We start from the raw sequence: 22,772 nt of genomic DNA, 5'->3' as shown, positions 1-22,772 counted from the left end.
GTAATAGGCATAGTTTCCCCCTTCATTTATTTTGATTGGATTGAGTTGTTCTGGAAATCTGAGACTTAGAAATCATCGAACAAATAGGGTTTATATTTCAGATGGTAATAGGCATAGTTTCCCCCCTTCATTTATTTTGTTTCGGCTGTCTGGAACCCAGAGTGGCACCGCACCGTCACTGTACTACTTGCAGGCTTGCGGTCGGAAGGCTGCGGGTTCTGGGCATTCGCGATCGAATTCTCAAATGCCCACTTTGGCAAATAGTTTTTTCATTATTGGGTATGAGAGAACATTGAATAGATCTTTGCTATTTCATTATTTTGCTTACATATATTTAGGAGAAGCATGTAGATTTTGACTTTAAAGGTGGATATAGCACAATAAAAGTGTTGCTGCGGCAAAACTGATTTCAAGCCGAAACCTGGCATTAGCAAGCACAATATAGAATGTTTGGAAGAAGAAATAAAGCAGGAAAGAGATTCAAGTATAGCCTTTTATGGAATGATTTCTCACAGAATGCTAATGTCGCTATTATGAGTTGATAGATGAGCAGAAATAAGCAAGTATTGTATGGTTTTATTTTTAATGTTTATGTACTTTCACTGACCTAGATTTGCAGATTCTCCTTGTGAAGATGATATAGACAGCACAGTAAATGATTCTAGTTCATCCGACTCAGGACAGGCATAACAAGTAAAAGAAAAAATTGTAATCTTGGCACTGCACTTGGTAATCTTGGCCAGATGTTCCCTCACACAGTATTGCCTCAGCAAACTCTATGAAGCCTCATACATTTTTGGAAAGGAATCATAAGTCTATTTGTCTAGATCAAGGCCTTTGTTGTAGTGGAAGCTACTTTTAGCTGGAGAAGCCTGTTCTTTTTTTGTTGATGGTTGGTTTGCATAGACGAAGCAGTGGATCAAGTCCTCCCACCTGTGTTCCAAGAAACTTACAGTACGGGACCATAGCAGGCTCGTTTCCAGAAACGTGTGTTGTACATCCTTGAAACATCGCACATGTTGGAAACACATTTCATGCGCTGGAAATGCATTTCCCGGGCCATACCAGCGATTGTACAACGCAGTTCCAACACTAAATTTTTCAGTTAAAAGTTGAGCTTGATAGTCCCTCAAACCTCATACCAAAGCTGACCTTCTGGAAGTCCCTGTTATGCACTCCAGCCTTATATTAAAACTATTTAAGAACATAAGCTTTTGAATTGTAAATTCTTCGTGTATTACTTCTCTCGTTTATATCCAACAAATATAAACAGAGTTGTTACAAATAGGAAGTAAATACGAAACTAAACCCAAAAGACATGCAAAGGAGTGTTGCAGAGAATTTTAGATTAACTGGTTGTGTGGTTATTCAGGAAAAATCGGAGAATCTATTGTCAACTCCGCAGAAGGGAACCCAATTGAAATTATAATTTTTTCAACCTTATCCAACAAAACGAAAGAGAGTCTTGTTAGAAACACAAGCTAAGTAGGAAATTAAACCCGGGAAAAAAATCGAATGAGTATTACTCCAAAGGAATTGTAAAAGAGTATTGCAGAGAATTTCTATATGAACAACTTACATAGAGATTGAGGACTAATTTCAAGAATTATTTTCCTCAGTAGAAGGAAACCTCGTTGAAAATATAATTTGTTACGAGAGAAGCAAATACTAAAATAGGATACGAAGAACAATTAAGTCTTTAATTAATATTAAGAAAAATAAGTCCAGTAAGTCTTTTACCTTGGTCAAGGAAGTTTTTATCTATACAATTTAAAAGCTTATTTTAAATTTTAACAATTTTATTATATTAAAAGAAAAATAAATTATCTTTTTATAAATATGGTGAGGGGAAGCAACATATTTAGGTTTTCAGAGATATATTGATAATAATTGGAATCGACTCTTATCGAATGGGTACTACATTTAATTAGAATCGGTACGGCATTTAATTAGAATCGACTCTTATCAAATGGGTATGGGATTTTTTTTCTTTTTCTTTTAAATGAGTTGATAGATAATATTAGTGAGTATAAGTATTTATAATTTGAATTAATATTGAATATATTTTTAGAAGAATTGTGGAATGTTCAATGTTTTTAGTGGACACTTCATTCTTTAATATAATTTGAATTAATATTGAATATTTTTTTGGAAGAATTGTGGAATGTTCAATGTTTCTTCTGGACACTCCATTTCTTCTTATGGACAAATGATGTTTAATTGTTCCTTATGATGTCCCATGAGTGGAGTGTCCACTCACATTCCTTATTTTTTTCAGAAGCATTAACATTCCATATAGATAATATTAATAAAATAGAATGAATCATAGCTACACATGAGCTTCCTTTGGGTCTGTGAGACCTTCATTTTCAATTGATATTCCAAGTTCAATATAGTACATATTTCTCAGCATTTGTGGAATGAATTTCAAGTTCCATTTTCATTATAAATTTAAACAATGCTATAGATAAGGTTCGTATCAATGTAGATTTATATGTCGACCTTAATTTTCAACAGATATTCCAAGATCAATATTGTACATATTTCTCAACATTTGTGATGAATTGCAAGTGCCATTTTCACTATAAATTTAAACAATGGTATGGATAATGTTTATTCCAGTGTAGATTTATATGTCACATTAAATTATTGTACACTTAACCCATAATTCCAAGGAAATTGTAAGAACAAGGTGTACAAACTCAAGTATATAACATTATTCAGAGGTCAAGCAAACTAACTGTAAATAAGTGGGTAATTATTATAATGTTGAACCACTATAGATAAGTGTGTAACTATTATAATGTTGAACTTTAATGCTTGGAATTAAACTATTCATTTTGGGGAATCTTTCTTTTTCATAGCAACTTCGTCTAAGGTTATTAAAGGTTGATAACTTTTGAAGTAGGTTTCTATTTATTTGAGTTTATCTTTTTTCTCTCTTAGATGCTACCATCTAGTAGTCGTTGTCTCATGGTGGCCTCATGGGAACCTCATCTCAAGAAGCTAAGAAAGAGGAGGGGGATTAAGGGGAAGTATCTCTTGGTCTCTTGCTTACAGAGTTTTTGATATCTTAAGTTGTATTTTGTTTGTGCTTTAGGCATTGTCTTCACATGTATTATATTATGAAATTTGCTTCTATGGTTGAATATGGTTAGATCAAATCATATATAATTTAGGCTAAAATGAAATTTAGATTTCCAACTGATAATAAGATCACGTGTTTAGAATTCTCTGGTGCTCTCTATATGATTGGATTTGATAGTTTTTTATGCTCTTTTTCAACTATGCTAATTTTTGCAATGTTTCTTTTTGAAACATGATCCATTCAGATAGGACATTTAGTCCATTTGACATAGTTGTGTCACTTTCTTGGTTATCACAGTTTTCATCGATCAATTATTTGACACACAATTCTGTACTTAGCAACACATTTGTATTGATTATACATAACATCATTTGGTTTCAATAACATGGTTATAGCTCTTCTAACTCCTGGTTTACTCGGGTTTGAATGTGCTTCAAATTCCACAAAATAATAATGGCCCCAGATTGAGATAACAAGCTAGGTTTGTATTTATATTATTATGTTATTTTCTAGAACTTCTTATCAATGGATATGGAATGAGGGAAATAGTTGAGAGATAATTTAAAGTTATCTTGATCTTTCTAGTCTTCATGGCATTTACTATGGATCTATGTCTTTTATGGAAAAGTCACAAGGATGTAAAGGCCACATTTTCCACTACTCGTACACTAGCTACAATTCATGATCTCTTTAATGTTGAAGGCTCTGCTAATAGTTTTGAGGAGTCTTAGGGCAAATAATGGTTCATATGCCAATGTCATTCAGGTGAAGGAAATGTGATTATATCAATAATAAGAAAATTTATTTACCACTACCATTTGTGTTACATCCAGACGACCTCCATCATCATTGCTCTCATTTGCAAGGAATAATTAAAGAATACTTTGCAAAAGAGTTATTAGATAACTTGTAAAAGCCCATATTGAAAGAAGGCTTATAAACGATTCATATATTCATTGTAGAACATGTCAAGGGCGTTGGAGTCATTCCTAAATGAAAATGTTAGAGACACGCTAGCACTCGTGTTTACCAATACTAGAAACAACCATGATCACCAAAAAAGACATAAAAAAAAGATATACATTGTTTCTAAGGGCTTCAATAATCTTTCTTAATAGCATGAGCTCTCACTTTTTATTTATTTCAGTTGTAAATACACTTCCTGATATTGTACAATAGGCATGGATTTCTCATGTATCTAAAGGGAATGATTGTGAGGTGTCACCTCGTCCTTAAGATTTAATTGAATCATCTGTACCAATGTACTCAATTTTGAGTGTTGAGCCTATGTAAAAGGCTGGAGCATTTGATCGCATGATCAATGATGATTCTTTGGAGTTCTAATTAAAATAACCTATGATGTCGGATCTAAAGGATTGTTCACATTGGGATTATGTTTCTCCTCCCACACTTGGTCAAATTATGAAGTAACCGGTAGGGATCAATAATGATTTTCCTTGTTTTGTGTGAAGAAGTGGAAAAATGGAAGACTTCTTTGCAGCTACAGTGAAGGACCCCACAAATAAAATGGCAGCCTATCTTGCTTCTATCACATTTCTTTATGGTAGCACTCATCATGCTCCTGTAGAAGTCTCTTGTCAAGTGATAGATATATTGATATAGAGGTTAGTTGTCGAGTTATAAATATATTGGTAAATAATTATGTAGCCTATTTTGGTGGTACAACTTTCCACTATAATTAATCTTGGAATGATGCTTTAACATTTGTTGGATATGGTTTCTTCTTTAGGCCCACTACATATATACTCCATATCCTTAACACCTCCATTATGCACTTTCATTCGATTTGTTCCTTTGCCTTTCACCATGTCTTCTTATCTCTGAAGTAATACTTTATTGATGAATTTTATTTTCATTCAATTAGGCAAACCACTCATTTTTTTAGTGTCATGTGGGCTATTTAATATCTCCTTGAGCATATGTTTGGTCAATAGTGAAGTAATAAAGAGTTTAAGATCTCTCTTCTCTTCACACTTTGCATTAGAAAATCCATACTTCATTATTACAATCCTTCTCATAATTACCAGGTTTTCCACAATAATAGCACATGCATTTGATACCTAGGCAGAAGTTTCCTCTTCTTCATGCTTTGAAGTTATGATCTCTTTGGCTTCATGTCTTGTCTCTTTCTTGATATTTCTTTGTCTTTCAATAGTTATCAAAGAATCATAAATTAATGTTATATGCTATGGCCTTACGACATTTCCTTTGCAACATTTAGTGCAATTGCTAGTTATATTTTAACATAAAGAATAGCATTTGTAGAAACTTTCAAAAATTTTGGAGTAACTCACTTACTCTCACACATATCATACATGAATTTATTTTCAATCTTCAAAAGTTTCTAAAAGAAAAAACAATTAATTATTTCAACCACATCATAAGAAAGGCCAAAGGCTTTAGTGGAGTGGTTCTCTATGTTGTTAGAGATAATGTGAATAAATGTTTCTTCAATGTATTATTGTTTTAACACATTATTTTAAAGTGTTATTTTCTAATAGGCATGAAGTGTTGTAAGGTAAGTGTCATCATCATCTCACTTATAATAAGCCATTTTTCAACCTAGAAATTTCTTCTTCCAATGAATTAGTGTTCGAATTTATTTTTGTTGTTTTTTAATGAAAAATGTGAGTTGGAACCATGTTCTTCCCAACTAGTAATAAGCTATACCATTACTATAAATATGGGATGCTATTGGTGAATGTAACACATCAATCTCTTTTTAAGCAATTTTTATTTCTCCTGATGAATTAGTGTTCCAATGCATTTTTATTGTTTTCCAATAAAAGTATGAGTTAGACCCATGTTTTTCCAACTTGTAATAACCCATTCGTTACTATAAATATGAGATACTATTATTAAATGGAACACATCACTCCCTTTTTTAGTAATTTGTAAACATAGAAATGTATCCTTTCAATAATTAGTGTTCCAATGTATTTTTTTCGAATAAAAAGTGTGAGTTGGACCCACATTACTATTAACCAATTGAACACATCAATACCATTTCAAACAATTTTTGAACACATAAATGTATTCTTATGATGAATTAGTGTCTCAATGTATTTTTTATGTTTTTCGATAAAAATTGTTAGTTGGACCCATGCTTTTTGCAACTTCTAATAAGCTATCCCATTACTATATATATCTTATACTATTATTAAATGGAACACATCAATTTCTTTTCAAGGATTTTTGTAACATAGGAATTTGTTCTTTTGATGAATTATTGTTGCAATATATTTTGTTGTTTTCCAATAAAATGTGTTTGTTGGACCCACGTTCCCATATTGTAATAAGCTATCCCATGGCTATAAATACGGGATACTATTTCTAAATGGAACACAATACTCTCTTTTTAAGAAAATTTTGACCATAGAAATCTATTATTTGGATGAATTAGTGTTCCAATGTATTTTGTTGTTTTCCAATAATATGTGTGAGTTGGACCCAGGTTCTTCCCAATTTGTAATAGACTATCCTCGTACTTTGAGATATTGTTATCAAATTCAACATTTTAAGTAAATTTTGAACATGGAAAGATGAATTAGTGTTTCAATATAATTTTGTTGATTTCCAATAAAACAAGTTCAAAATTCTTTCTAGAGGGCCCATAGAAATGAATGTTTATGAATAACATTTTCTAGTAGTATGTGAGAGTAGAATTGAGTGTTTGTTGAGAGTGTGAGAAGAATATGAAAAAAGAGATAAGTTATCACATTCCCAGTATTCAAAAGAATCAGTGCCCAATTTGTAAAGCTCTAGTGGCGTGGGAGGAATTTGATTCTATTGGCTTCGACATTCTTCTTCTTTTTCTAACATTATGGTTTGTGTGGTGAACAAGGATAATAGAGCGCCAGAGTTTGGAATTCTTCTTATATTTCTTCCACATTCTTCTTCTTACGAGATTCCAAAGGTGAATTCTTGTGTCCTATTATCTCTTTGGACCGAAAAAGTAAAAAACGCCAGATTCTGCTGGTGGAAAGAGAGATTCAGTCCACTTAACGAGAAGCACACCCACTTTGGCACCTCTAGCAGCTAGAAGTTTAAGTGGATATTAGAAGAATGTCTCGTCCAGTGCTTTGTTGTCTTCACGCACCACGCAATCCCATATGGAATTTGGTAAAGAGTAGAACACAACCTACAGCTTCTTCTGAAGCTTCCTATGATCTACACTTGTTGGGCACAAATTCTTATCTACAGTCACTAACATATGAAGAAACCAAATATGTTACTTTTTTTTGCACATTTTCAGTGAATTATTAATGAAAATTTAAAGGTAAAACTAATCCAACGAAGCTTAAAATTCTATAGAATGGGTTATTCCGTCTGCATCCCCATTTCCTTAATATAACACATGATAAAAAGAGCAAATTTCTAGTTATGAAACTAGTCATTGTTGTAGAATATTATGGAGAGAGAAATTGTGGTCGAGTTGTTGGCTCAATTTATTTCTATCTTATCGGATGGGTTATGATTTTGGTGTGCTTTTGTATAACCATTTGATTTGTGTTTGAATCATAATGTGTGCATACTGTTGTTTTGATTGAGTTTTTCTGTAAATCAAGTGGAGTGGACTAATGGGTCGATGAAACACGCTTTTTTGCACCCCCTCACCACAAGTGAGGCCATTTTGGCCACTCGGTCCCAATGTTAACAACAAGCAACTAATGTCACAAACATTAATGTTAACATCTGTGTCCAGATCTCATTGCCATTTAACAATTTTTTCAAGTTTCTTCATCCAACACCTAATTCCATGCCAGTTATGACACGACAGCTCACCGAAGGAACACAACCACACACTCGCCGAAGTCACAAGTAACTTATCTACACCATTGGTGAATTACGATATGTATATAGAGGGATAGGAGTGACGACTTCAATTTCGAATGGATTTCAAATTTGAATAAGAAAATCCACCAATATCCATCAACAATTAACCCCATTAACTAGAGGAGAGTGGGGATTAAATGACCGTAAATGTTTGTAAATCCTCAAATCCAATCGCACGTGGCAGGTCAAATAATGCCACGTACAGTCAATTTTTTGTGCATTCATTTCATTTCAAAATAGGGGAGAGGTAGACAACCTTTCATTCTGTCGAGTGAGGAGAGAAAACAAGGGAGAGTGCAACCATTTCCTCGAGAAGAAGCAAGGGAGAGTGCGACCATTCTGTTGATAGGAAGCAGGGGTGAGTGCAACCATTTAGTCAAGAGGAAACCTACGAGTACAACCGTTCCATTGAAACTGGGGAGAGTTCCGTCGAGCGAGAGAAAAACAGGGGAGAGTTGCAGGTGGACTTCATGGATTTTCCCAAAGGCCTATTTTTGCCTATTGTTTTCAGAGGGAGAGTTTCCTACTATTTTTAGCATCCTGTTGAGTGCATTTCTCTTCTACCAAGAGAGACATGGTGACGATTTGCATAGGAAAATTTACTATTTGTTTAGCTCTAGTATTTACAAATTAGCTCTAGAGCTATAAATTACAAATTATATGCATTTTTCCTGAGAATTTTTGCTCCAGGATGTTGTTCTAGGAGTTTTCGCAAAAACAACAAGTGATTTTTTGCAACAGTGACCAGTGAGTTGCCACTACGACACTTATCTGGGTTGCCTATTTTTTTTAGAGGGAACGTTTCGTACTACATTCAATAATCCTACCAAGTGCATTTCTCTTCTGCCAAGTGAGACAAGGTGACCATGTGTAGAGGTAAATTTACTATATTTTAGCTCTAGAATTTACAATTTAGCTCTAGAGCTATAAATTACAAATTATATGCATTTTAGCTGAGAATTTTTGCTCCAAGATGTTGTGCTAGTATTTGCTGCAAGGGTGAGAAGTGAGTTGCCGCGACAGTGACCAATGTGTTGCTACTACAACACTTATCAGGGTCGCCCACTATTTTCAAAGGGCGAGTTTCCTATTGTTTCCAACAATGTTGTCGAGCGCATTTCTCTTCTGCCAAGTGAGACAGGGTGACCATTTGGAGAGGTAATTTTACTGTTTCTTTGGTCTCAAATTTACAAATTATCTTTAGAGTTGTAAATTACAAATTATATGCATTTTACCTCAAATGTTGCTCTGGGATGTTGTTCCGGAGAGTTGTAGCAATGGTGACCAGTTAGTTTCCGCTATGACACTTATTTGGGCCACCATTACATCAACACTAGTCATTGTTGTGGAGCATTATTATTAGTAGTGGTTGTTAGAGGTGAAGGCTAATTGCGGCAACTCACTTGTCACTTGTCATTGATTTTCTTTTCTTTTCTTTGCTCAGAGAGATCAATTAGATAGATGGCAGTGAATGATATGCAACTTGTTTTGAGGAAATGAAATAATATTAAAAAAATATTATATATGAAAATGAATGGTTTGCAACTTATTTTAAAGGAATGCAATAAAATAATAGTGACCTTAGGTTGGTAGTCATGTTGTAGCAAACCAAATCCAGTGGCGAAAATATTCCAATGTGAAGTAATGAAACAACATGTCACCATTCATTTATCCAGTGCTCTCTTTATCATGTGTTTGCTCCTTTGCTGACATGTGAGTTGTATTGACTTTGATTTTGAGATAAAAATAAATCAATTTTACAATTGTCGTTGATAATCTTGTTGTCAACGCTTTTCTTGGACAATTTTTTTTTTTTTTTTTATCGTTAATACTATGCTATTCTATTATATACAAAACAGGAAAACAATTACAGCCGTTGAGTCATACTGTCCAAGGCCATGGATGGCACTTTGGATTGGAGTTTAACAGCAAAAGCAGCCCACACAGGGGCACCGCAACTGAAACAAACCACCCGCGCAGGGGTTCTAAACCAAGGAAGTGTTATCCGAGCCAGACTTGACAACCCACGCAGGGGTTCTAAAGGGAAAAGGGAGACCTTCATTAGGAACCCGCGCAGGGGCCTCAAAAACCATTTAACAAAACTTCTTTCGAACCAAACGTAAACAGCAAAAATAAACAGAAGGCTTAAGCAGACATAGCATAACATAGGAGAACCTGAACAGCGATTCTGAGTAAGAGGACGGCTAATCTTCCGGTTCCTCCTCGACAATTGGATACCAGCCATAGTCCTCAGGGAGCGGGTCCTGTTCTTTCTTGTCTTCCGCTGTAGAAGGCACTGCTTGAGACAGAGGTGGACTGGCAGCCTGTTCTGGAGCAGCCTCTGGTGGTCCCTCAACATCCCTCGAGCTTCCTGCCTGGTGCTTCTTCTTGCTGGGGTGATCCTCGCTCTCATCCTTCGGTTCCTCAAGGAAAAGGACCGAGACATGGGCGTTGATGCGGGAATTCTCTTGGGAGCTGCTGAAAGAGAAGACAGCCGTGCCAAACACTGGTAGAGGTGCCTTTTCCAATTCTGGGCTATTCGAGTCCAAGAATTGACTCGCTTGAATGGGGTGAGCTTCTGCAACTCTGTGGCAGAGGCATCTACAGCAGCTTGATTGGGCTGAAGCCTCGGAGGGGCGTGAAGACCCGCCTCGGCTAGTGCCGCGCCGGCTGAGAAGGCACTGCCGTGGCCGAACCATATTCCCACTAATACCCGGAGGGAAGAACAGAATCGCAAGGGAGGAATTGGGGAGACTGAGGCGTCCACCTCTCGCGTTTTCCACTTGGAAGCCGCAGTTACTTGACAGAGGAATGGCGTGAGCAGCAGCTCCGCGAACCATAAACACAACAGAGGCACTCTTCCTGAACCATGAGCCAGGCTCCAATTTCTGAGCTCTAAACAACATAGAGCGATCCATCCCCTCATCATTTTTAACCTCTTCAGCATTTCCTCGTAATCTACACGCCATAACTGCGCTCTGAGATCACACTTGAACTCCGGACTATGCATTGAAATTCCGTCCCAGTACCCACACTTAAAATCATCGGCAGCGGATCGCATTAAAAACCTGTCTCAGGCGTGAGGCCACACATGGCCTCCATGTGGCTCCCCTCCTTCGTCCCTGATGTCACCCGCATCTGGGGTTTTCTTGGATAATTTTAAAAACTAGCACTGGTAATATTACTATTAGTGTTATTATTCAATATTTCCAAATTAGTGCTGACAATCCAACTATCAACGCCCTAAATGTTTTTGAATAATAAAAAATTACAATGTTGAACTTAAAACTATGAAGTGAAACTAAGATAGCAAAACCAAACTAAGTAGTATGAATTATTCTTATATGCTCTATAAATTGTGTTTAGAAAAGACCCACATGAGCATTGTACACACCTTTACCTGATCCAAGGTTTTGCATGAAAGATGACAAGATTTTTCTCTATAAATATAATGTTAACTAATTTCTATATAAAATAAAAATGAAATAAATTATTAAAAGGAATTAAAGTATAATAATTATATTAATTTTAATTTTTTCTCGATAAAATTTTATAACATATATGATATTTTATAATCATTGTAATATTTAGTGGTTTGCAGCCAAAATTTGTTGGTCATCCCACGTGGAGGTAGAACATGGGGCATTACAAATTTGGAATTAAATTTGTCACATTTGGGTGGTATGAGGATGTGTAAAATTTAATTGTAAATTGGTAATGAGCCAAATGGAATGGCTCACTACTTTTGACCACAGACTTGCAAGCGAAGGCCTATCTCACTTTCTACTTCAATGTTTTTTTAAGGCAATTATATTTCAACATAACGAATACTCTATGTAGAAACTTTTAGAATTTGTGGAGTAACTCACTTACTTTCATACATATCATACATTAATTTATTTACAATCTCTAAAAAATTCTAAAAGCGAAAACAATGAATCATTTCAACCACATCATAAGAAAGGCTGGAGGATTTAGTGGAGTGGTTCTCTATGTTGTTGGAGATAATGTGAAGAAATGTATTTCCTCAATGTATTATTGTTTTAAAAATGAGGCATTGTGAGGTAGGTGTCATCATCAACTCACTTGTAATAATAAAGTTTTGAAAATTTAAATTTAATTTTCCCATGAATTACTATTCCAATGTATTTTTGTTGTTTTCAAAGAAAATGGTTGGTGACATCATCAACTCACTTGTAATAACAAATTTTTGAAAATTTAAATCTATTTTTCCGATGAATTAGTATTCCAATGTATTTTTGTTGTTTTCCAAGAAAAAGTGTGAGTTCGACCCACATTCTTCGCAACTCATAATCAGTGATACGTTTACTATAAATATGGGATACTATTGGTGAGTTGAAAATATCAATCTCTTTTTATGCAACTTTTTTCTTCCATTGAATTAGTGTTCTTATGTATTATTATTGTTTTCCAATAAAATGTGTGAGTTGGACCCACATCCCATTTTTTTTTCCGAGAAAAAGCGAACTTTTTATTAAGAAAATAAAAAGTTACATTGCATATGTTGAGCATTTCCAATACTGCTGATTGATTGACCATGCAATCAGTCAAAAACCTCCTTACTGTCTTTTTGTTCCACTGTTTTCAGAGCAAAATTTTGCTGTAGTAATCAGCTGTGAATGTTTACAGCCATGATCCAAATATGTCCTCCCCTAGAGAGGCAGTTTTAACACATATAAAAACATACATCATATCTTTTGGGTCTCCTCAACAGAGAGGAAAACAACCCACAAAAAGTATAATGAACCATAAAGATCAGTTGGTTAAAATAAAGAGAAGTCTGTGGTATAATACTGTGCATGAAAAAAAGATAAAAAGATAAGCAAAAACAACAACTCAAGATTATGCATATGGCGGCACATCTGATGATAGAACCTGTCCTTGACAGTCTTCCACTATTTTCCACCCTCCCAAAGCTTGCTGCAAACCTTCCTTAGAAAGCTTGTCCGCGGCGTCATTGCTGTCCCTGTAGATATGGCATATAGAGAAAATGTTAAAAGATGTTTTTAATACCTGCAGTTCTTCCAGCATGGGTTTCAAGAATTGGTTTTTGCAAGAGCTTTTTCCATTGACCCAATTTATAACATTGAGAGAGTCTCCAAAGATCTGAATAGTGAAGGTGTTTCTTTGAATAAGCCAACATAGGAGGAGTCTCAGTGCTGACAATTCGGCAAAATTGTTTGATCCTGACCCCAATCCGACTGAGGCTTTGAGGGAGTGGTTTGCATTTAGATGGATGATGATTCCTGCACCTGCTAGGTTGTTTTGAGAGGCTCCGTCAAAGAACGCCCAGGGAATGCCTTCTTTGATTTGCACTGTCTTATTTATATTTTGAGGTCTTTTTTCCTCTGGTTCTGGGATAGAAGTGTATATGGAAACCGCTTGAATGGCAGTGGCATTTGGTGGGGTTCCCTTATCTTGGAAAATATTTCTATTTCTAGCGAGCCAGACTCCCCAGCAGATGATGGGCGGAAGGTTTCTCAAGTTCCCTTCCGGATATTGCTGCCACCATTTTGACCATGCCTCGTCCAGATTCCCATTTCCCCACTGAAACTTTTTATTCATCAGTTTCTCTACCTCCCCCCAGATTTTTGTAGTTTCAGAGAAATATAGAAAAAGATGGTTGATTGATTCCTCTTCATTCTTGCAAAGGGTGCACCTCCCAGGACCATACATGTATCTGGCCTGGAGGATGTCCCAGGATGGAATTTTCCTTCTGAGAAGGCACCAGAAGAAGAGTCTGGCCTTTGCTGGACATTTAAGCTTCCAAATATGTTTTGACCACCACTCTGGTTCTCCCCATCCTTTCCTGGATAGAATGAACTTGTATCCGTCTTTTGGAGAATAATCTCCAGTTTCTCCATGGGCCCAAATCAGACTGTCCGGACTGTCTTTTATCCTTACATTGGAGCGAACAAGTTCTTGAGTGAAAGAATGCCATTCATTCCACCACCTATGATCCAGCTGAAGGTCCCCTCCATCTTTCCATGCCTGACTCCACAAGCTTGAATGACCTACCTTTTCCACCTGGTCTAGAGTAAATATGTTTTTTCCTTCTAAATGCCTGATTAATCCAGGTGATAAGGCATAGTTTTTGTTGCATCCTATCCAAGGATCTTTCCCGATCTTCAGATTCCTTCCATTCCCGATCTTCCATGCCAAACCTTGTTCAATTACCTTGAAAGATTCCACCGTTGCCTTCCATATAACAGAGGCATTCTGCTTGTTCTTATCCGGATTTCTTATCCAATCCTCCAATGGAACCGGGTCTATATATTTTCTTTTTACCACTCTGGTCCATAGGTTTTCCATCTTTATAAGTCTCCAACCCGATTTTGCTGCCAGAGAGAGGCTAAAGTCGGGAAGATTTTTAATCCCCCAACCGCCCCACTCCTTAGACCTTGCCACTTTGTCCCAGCCAACCCATGGAAGCACCGAGTTTTCCTTGGAACCATCCCATAAAAATCTGCTACATAGTCTTCTGATCTTCTCCATGATACCCTTGGGAACCCACGTTAGTGCTGCCCAGTATACTGGTATGGCCAAAAGCACTGATTTTATAAGAGTCAATCGCCCCGCTCTAGAGAGCCATTTGAAACTCCAATGCGAAATCCTGGATTCTATCTTTGCAATCAGCCAGTTCCAGTCCTCCTTCTTGTAAGCATTTGGTTTTAGCCAGAAACCTAAGTACTTGAAAGGAAGATCCAAAGTACTAGGCTGGAAAGGTAAGACAGATTGAAGCCTTTCCCTCTGCTGTGCTGCTATACCTATCATTATCAGCTGGGATTTCCTGTAGTTTATCTGCATGCCTGTTGCTTTCAGAAACAGATCTAAAATAGATTTTAATTCCTTTATTTCAATTTGCTCAGTATTTGTGAAGATCAAAATATCATCAACAAAAAGGAGATGTGAGATAAATAAATTAGTAGCTACTTCAATACCTTTTACCTTCCCCTCCCTTCTGGCCTTGTGGATCAGCTGGCTGAGGCCCTCTGCAACTAACAGGAAAAGAAGAGGGGACAAGGGGCATCCCTGCCTCAGGCCCCTTTGACCTTTGAAAAAAGGAGTAGCTGCTCCATTGATGAGTATTGCATAACTTACATTCGAGATACAGCCCATAATCCAGCTGATGAAGTCAGGTTTAAAACCAAGATGAGTTAGAAGCAGCCTGATATATAACCAATTTATCCTGTCATATGCTTTGGATAAGTCAATTTTAATAACAACACCCTTCTTATTCTTCTGTCTCAGGCTATGCATGACCTCCTGAGCAACTCCTATGGCTTCATGAATTTGTCTTCCCGATAAGAAGCCAAATTGCTCCATTGAGATATGCCGCGACAAGATTGGTTTGATTCTGTTCGCTATCACTTTTGCTATGATTTTGTAGATACTATTACATAGCGAAATTGGCCTGAAGTCTTCAAAACAATCCGGGACTTCCTTCTTTGGAATGAGGGCTATAAAAGTAGCATTAAAAGGGCTATAGACCTCACCTTTTTTCCTGGCCTCCTCCACCACTTCTATGATTTCAGCTCCTATAAGGTCAAAGAAGTGGAGAAATAGTTCTATAGACCATCCATCTGGTCCAGGGCTTTTCTCTTTTGCCATAGATTTTATTGTAGATTCCACTTCCTCCTTTGATACCTCGCAATATAGGTCCTCCGCTTCATCCTCCTCCAGGAATCTTGGGAAGCATTGAGCAGTCTTTATTACCTCAGCAATAGTGGTCTCTCCTGGATCTGCAAATAGCTTTTGGAAGTGTCTTTGTCCTAACTCTGACAAGGATTTGAAAGTCTGCACTTCCCTTCCTTCTTCGTTTTTTAGGGCCCAGATGGTGTTTGTCGATTTCCTCCCTTTGGCATAGTTGTGGAAAAACCTGGTATTTTCATCTCCAGCTTTAAGCCATATTGCTCTACTCTTTAGTCTCCATTCCTCTTCTTTATCCAGAAGAATTTTGATCTTGAGTTTCTCAAGATGAAGAATTTTATCCTTTGAAGCCTGTGACAAGTATCCATCCTCCTCTATGCTTTCCAGCTTTCTAAGTTCCTCACATATCTTAATGAAATCCTCGTTCTGGGCTTCCTTCCTAGCCTTTGCCCAGCTTATGGTGGCTTTCTTCAGTCTTTTGAGATTTTCCATAAACAAGAAGCCTTTGTCCTCTTGTGCATTGGCTTCCGGGTGCTTCCATGTTTGCTTGAAAAGATTGATAAAAGACTCATCTTGTAACCAAGAAGAATTAAATTTAAAGGGTGCAGGGGGCTTTGGGGGGGGAGTGGAGAATTCTAAGAATATAGGGAAGTGATCTGAGAGCCCTCCTTCTTCAATCCATTGGCGAAACATAGGAATCCTGGCCGCTAACTCATCATTTATGAGAAAACGATCTAGCCTTTTTGCCACTCTAGCATCCCCTGTTCTCCTGTTCCTCCAAGTCGGCTTTAATTTGAGCAAATTTATGTCGATTAGATTGTTGACAGTGAACATATTTAAGAAAAAGTCTGTCAAGGGGTCTTCCCTGGCCGAAGGACCCCATGCCTCCGCTCTACCTATAGAGAAGTTTAAATCCCCTCCCAGCACCAAGTTTTTGCCCTTCAAGAAGGATTTTGACATCAGATCATTCCAGAAAGACACCCTATCCTGACAGGGGCCATATACATTGCAGATGGATAGGGGAAAGGCAAACTCCGTGGACTAAACTTCCATTCCCAATGCCTGTTTCGTCCCCCACTGATTGCAAACCTTAATTCTTCCTTCCCTATAGCCTATTGCCAATCCTCCAGAGTGACCTTCTGAATCAATTGCTATGAATCTCCAGCCAGGCAACAGAGCATTTAACGCTGTCTCCACTTCAACTCCACTTCCAAGGGTCTCCTGGAGAAAAAGGATGTCTGTTTTTGAATTTAGAAACATCTCCCGAATGGCCAGTTTTTTGGGTTTACTGGCTAAACCCCTACAGTTCCAAGAGGTCAAGATCATTTTATAACCTCTTCCGGGGCCTGCACTGCTCTAAGAGCCCCAGTGATAGACTGTTGTTTTCCATCGGCTACATCAAACTTAGCTTTTATCTGAGCCATGGAGAGGTTGGATTTTCTACCTCTTTTTTTCCTTGATTGGCTTTGGGAGGGGAGCGGACCAATACCTCCTACAGAGTCGGAAATAACAGGCTTTTGGTCGAGGGATCGAAGATTGTAGGGGCATGAAGGGAAAATGGCCGAGGGGCCAGGGTCAAGAGAAACACCTTCACTGTTCAGGTCTAGGGAGGGCAAAGCAGCTGAGATGTCTTATATTCCAGATCCCTCAATGTTTTCATCATGATTTATTAATTTATCATTTATATTAGAAAAAACAAGCTTATGAGGAGGAGATTGCTCCATACAAACATCCATAGATTCAGAGATTTGAACAGGAGGAGTGGATGATTCAAAACACATACCCATTGCTCCTTCGGTAGGCAGTGTCGACCCTTCATGAAGCTTCTCCTTTGCTGGGGCATTCTCCAGTTCCAATTCTTTATCCGGAGAGATGGGCTGAGGAGCCTGTTGTGCTTTTTCCGTCGGCTGCACTTCCATCTGGGCCGCAGTCTCCTTATCAGCATTTATCTGATCAGCTGGGAGTTCCTGTCCCTGAGAATGATGGATTGGACTGTAAACAGTCTCCCACTGAGCCGATGCCCTTTGAAATCGCCGCCTACGCCTTCCAAGGGGGCATTCCTTTGCCAGATGCCCATACTCGTGGCATCTGTGGCACCTGAAGGGCAGATATTCGTAATCCAAAATCTGTTCGAACACCATGTCCTTGTATTGCAGGTTTATCTTCTTTGCAAGTCCTTTGCCAGGGTTCAAACTGACTAAAATCCGTGCCATGGCTTTGTTCCGGGTTTTCAGAAAGGACATGTCGGCTTCCAGAAAATTTCCCAATCTATCCCCTATGGCTTTGAAGACAGATTCGGTCCATAAAAATGATGGCAAACCCGGAGCCCTGACCCAGACCGGGTAGACATCCGTTTTCTCACGGCCAGCATCAAACAACGGTGTCCATTTCTTCATGAGAACAGGGATATTCCCAATGACCCAATTCCTTGCAGTCACCCAATCAGCTGCCTCTTCTCAAACCGAAACATAAACCATCCTTTCGCCAAAGTTGAGGCTTCGAAAGCCCTTTCTTGACCTGACATCCAGTTCTTTTCTCCCCATTCTTGGAGGAAACTAGAGGAAAATTTCTTCCCTCTCGCCCTACCCACCACAGTGCAGTCTGCCACCTCCAAAGTTTCCTCAATTCTCACCTCCATTCCCAAAACCAGGTTCCCTTCCAATTCCTGATCGCCTATGGGTCTTTGTTTTTTCCGCTTCTCACCTCTTTTCTTTCCGCCAGTGTCTTCCTCCCTTACCTCCCTGTTAAAATCGGGCCCTTCCAAACTAGGGTTTGTTTGATTGAAACCAGACTCGGGCCTAAAAGAAATTGGAATATCCACAGTCTCCCGGAAGAAATTATCAGGAGATAGATGAGTTACCTGACGACCCGGGTCCTTTGCAAGTGTTGCCTTTTGTGGAACTGAGGATGAAACAGTCGCATCTTCCGGCCGACCTCCATTTCCCTTTGAAATGCCCTGATCTTTCCCAATGGAAGCCCTTGTTAACGCTGAGACTCTTCCAACCTTCTTTTCACCCAACTGCTCGGAGCTTGTAATGAAATTAACTATGTCCTCAAAACCCCCCGATAGCACTGGATCCACAGCGGACGATTTCCCTTTGTTGCCATGGCTCGGATGGCGGAGACCTGCATGCAGTGAACCCTCACCTGGTTTGGCTGGCTGCTGAGAGACGTGAAAATCTTGATGAAGCAGAGCATTCTCATCGTAACCCTGGGTCAGTTGAAGGAAAGATTAATTAATTCTGAGCGTTTCTGGCGAGAGGGTTCCAGATCTGAAAGACCCAGTCTCTCCAAAATACCGTTCAATGTTCTTTGTTGTCGGGTCTTTACCCCATACCGACAGGATATCCTCCATAACCGGGTCCATATCCACAAGCTCGTTGGAGTTTACCATGGTTACTGTGCGGTTCACAGGGTTGTTCGCAAAGCTAGTTTTGTCTGCCAGCACAAGGGTCAAAGTATTTTTTACCCTTGTTCCCAGCTGTCCACCCTGAGCAGTAAAATAATACCTCCAGCTGCCCGTTCTCCTTTCGCTCACTTCTGAATACCCTGCGCGTCGTACACTTGCCCTCCGGTCGACGCTCCCAAGGTAAACCCTAGCCCTGATCAGTCAGGACCTGGTTCCGGCAAGAACCTCCGCGATCGAACCCTCCCCCGCATCGTTTCTCCAGTAAATATCTTATCCGACCCACATCCCATTACTAAAAGCATGTGATACTATTTGTGAGTGGAACACATCAATCTCTTTTTAAGCAATTTGTTTCTCCTATGAATTAGTGTTCCAATGTATTTTAATCGTTTTCCAATAAATTTCTCCCAATTTGTAATAACCTATATGTTATAAATATAGGATACTATTACTAAATGGAACTCATTAGTCCCTTTCAAAGCAATTTCTGAACATAGAATTGTACTCTTTTGGTAACTAGTGTTCCAATGTATTTAGTTTTTTTTTCCAATAAAAAGTGAATTGGATCCACGTTACCCGATAGAACACATCAATAGCTTTTCAAACAATTTTTGAACATAGAAATGTATTCTTCTCACCAATTAGTGTCTCAATGTTTTTTCTAATAAAAATTGTTGTTGGACCCACATTCTTCCCATTACCATAAATATGGGATTGTTCTCGCGAATTGGTGTCTCAATTTATGTTTGTTGTTTTCTAATAAAAATTGTTGTTGGACCCACGTTGTTCGCAATAAGCTATCCCATCACTATAAATATGTGATATTATTACTAAATAGAACACATCAATTTCTTTTTAAGCAAAATTTTAAGATAGAAATCTATTCTTCCAATTTATTATGTTGTTTTCCAATAAAATGTGTGAGTTGGAACCATGTTTTTCCCATCACCATAATGATGGGACACTGTTACTAAATGGAACACATCAGTCTCCTTTTGAGCATATTTTGAACATAGAAATATATTATTTCAAGGAATTATTGTTCCAATGTATTTTGTTGTTTTCCAATCAAATGTGGGAGTTGGACCATGTTCTTCCCAATTTGTAATAACCTATCCCTGTACTTTGAGATATTGTTACCAAATTAAACATTTTAAATAAATTTTAAATAGATTTGTCCAAAAAATTAGTGTTTCAGTGTATTTTTGTTGATTTCCAATTAAAAAAATGTAAATTAGACCCACTTGAAATGAGCTATCCTCCTACTATAAATATGAGATACTTATGACATACTTTTGATTTTGTATTTCATTGCACAGATCTATGTAAAGGTTTTCAGAGATAGGTGGACCGATGTGAATAGTTTGTCATCGTGAAGGATTAAGCTTGTGGTGTCCATGCTCGACGACTTTGAGCCACAAGTTTACTCGATAGTGTGAGAAGAATATGAAGAAAGAGATGAGTTTCCATGCTGCCTGTATTCAGAATAATCAGTGTCCAGTGTGAGAAGAATATTAAGAAAGAGATGAGTTATGATGCTGCTAGTATTCAGAAGAATCAGTGACTGGTTTGCAAAGCTCCAGTGGCGTGGGAGAAATTTGATTCCATTATGGTTTGCGTGGTGCCCAAGGACAACAGAGGACTGTGGTCTTCTTCTATTTCTTCCACATTCTTCTTCTAAGGAGCTACAGAGGTGCATTCTTGCTTCCTGTTATCTCTTTGTATCGACAGAGTAACAACACGCCATATTCTGCCAGTGGAAACAAAGATTCAGTTGATCTGAATGGAAAATGGCATCAACCCATGGTACTCATCCACCCATATTATTCATTGACCCATGGAATTTACCCATGGTATTGTAAATGGCATCCGCCCGTGGTATTGTAAAATCAACCCATGGTACTCATCCACCCATATTATTCATTGACCCATGGAATTTACCCATGGTATTGTAAATGGCATCTGCCCGTGGTATTGTAAAATCCACCCATGGTATTCATTCACCCATGGAATTTACCCATGGTATTGTAAATGGCATCTGCCCGTGGTATTGTAAAATCCACCCATGGCATTCATTCACCCATAGAATTGACCTGTGGTATTGTAACTGAAAAAAAAAACTATAAGTAACAAGTCACATTTTGTAAAAGGACAGATTGTTCGCCACAATGTAGCCTTTACAGTTCAGAGGCATGTAGCCACACATCTCTTCTCAGAGATAAGATACCATCGCCTTAGCTGGTTTATTTTCATTACTATTTTAAATAAAAGTTTCTTTGTGGTTTTGTTTATTGGGCATTCTCCTCTTTTTTCTTCTGGCATTGCAAGTTTTCAGATCTTGGGGGTCTCTCCCCCCAAGATCCATTTTAACCTTTCAGATCTTGAGGGTCTCTCCCCCCAAGATCCATTTCAATCTTTTAGATCTTAGGGGCCTCCCCTCAAGATCCGGATCAGTGGTATCAGAGCTAAGGCGATGGTAGCTTATCTCTGAGAAGAGATGTGTGGCTACATGCTTCTGAACTGTAAAGGCTACATTGTGGCAGACAATCTGTCCTTTTACAAAATGTGACTTGTTACTTATAGTTTTTTTTTAGTTACAATACCACGGGTCAATTCCATGGGTGAATGAATACCATGGGTGGATTTTATAATACCACGGGTAGATGCCATTTACAATACCATGGGTAAATTCCATGGGTGAATGAATACCATGGGTGGATTTTACAATACCACGGGCAGATGCCATTTACAATACCATGGGTAAATTCCATGGGTCAATGAATAATATGGGTGGATGAGTACCATGGGTTGATTTTACAATACCACGGGCGAATGCCATTTACAATACCATGGGTAAATTCCATGGGTCAATGAATAATATGGGTGGATGAGTACCATGGGTTGATGCCATTTTCCATTCAGATCATCAGTCCACTTAAGTGGATAGTAGAAGAATGTCTCCTCCAGTGCTCTGTTGTCTTCCCACACACGCAATCCCAAATGGAATCCGGTAAAGAGGAGACCAACATGCATATTCTTTCAAAACCTCTTTTGATCTACAGTTGTTGGGCGCAGATTTTGATCTTACTTTTGTTTCCACATTTTCAGTGAATTATTAATGAAAAATTAAAGGTAAAACTATTGCAAAGCAGCTTAAAATTTTATAGAATGGATTGTTCCATTTGCTTCCCCATTTATTTAATAGAACATATGATAAAAAGAGTGAATTTCCAGTTACGAAACTAGTTGTCGTAGAAGATTATGGAGAAAAATGTTGAAACATTATTTTCAACTGCATCGTTCTGTTTGGAAAACCGTCTGAGGATTCAATGCACTGCCATTTATGAAACAATGGTGTTTCTCCGAGGGCAGCGAGCACATTCTTCAGCCGACACGTGCCTGAGTGGTTTTGCAAAAACAAATTTCCCCGGCGCGTAAAGTTCGATAAAAAGAGCTGTGCGATTTTGACTAACAATTGCTGATTAACGTGGATTAAAATCTAAGGTTAATAATAAAAATATATATCACCATGTGAAGTAATTAATGGAAACTTACTACGGTTGGTAAATGTAGGTGAAGACTTTAATTTTATTGTTTTTTTATGGCACAAGTGAAATGTAAAGTTATGCCTTGTTCTTTTTTGTTGACAATGAAAATGCAATATGCAGCAGCGCACGAATGAAATTTTTTTACACACAGCAGTGTAAATCTTTGTAGTGAGAGACAGAGTGTTTTTTTTGTAATGCA

General features: G+C 37.9%; 1 protein-coding gene across 1 annotated transcript; it reads right to left on the bottom strand.

Moving 5' to 3' along the window:
* Positions 1-12,808: 12,808 nt before the first annotated feature.
* Positions 12,809-18,012, bottom strand: LOC149193363 (uncharacterized). The gene is made up of 4 exons (XM_089407291.1): positions 17,400-18,012; positions 16,951-17,237; positions 16,706-16,837; positions 12,809-16,603 (listed from the first exon to the last, which is right to left on the bottom strand). The coding sequence occupies exons 1-4, from the start codon at positions 18,010-18,012 to the stop codon at positions 12,809-12,811; spliced, it is 4,827 nt and encodes a 1,608-aa protein (XP_089263417.1).
* Between the last annotated feature and the right edge of the window lie 4,760 nt (positions 18,013-22,772).

Source organism: Pinus tabuliformis, chromosome 2_2 (assembly GCF_031772625.1).
Source record: "Pinus tabuliformis cultivar Carrire ecotype Pingquan chromosome 2_2, CPIR1, whole genome shotgun sequence".
Classification (NCBI taxonomy): Eukaryota; Viridiplantae; Streptophyta; class Pinopsida; order Pinales; family Pinaceae; genus Pinus; species Pinus tabuliformis.
Note: the sequence above shows the minus strand (reverse complement) of the source record. Positions and strands in the feature narration are given on the sequence as shown.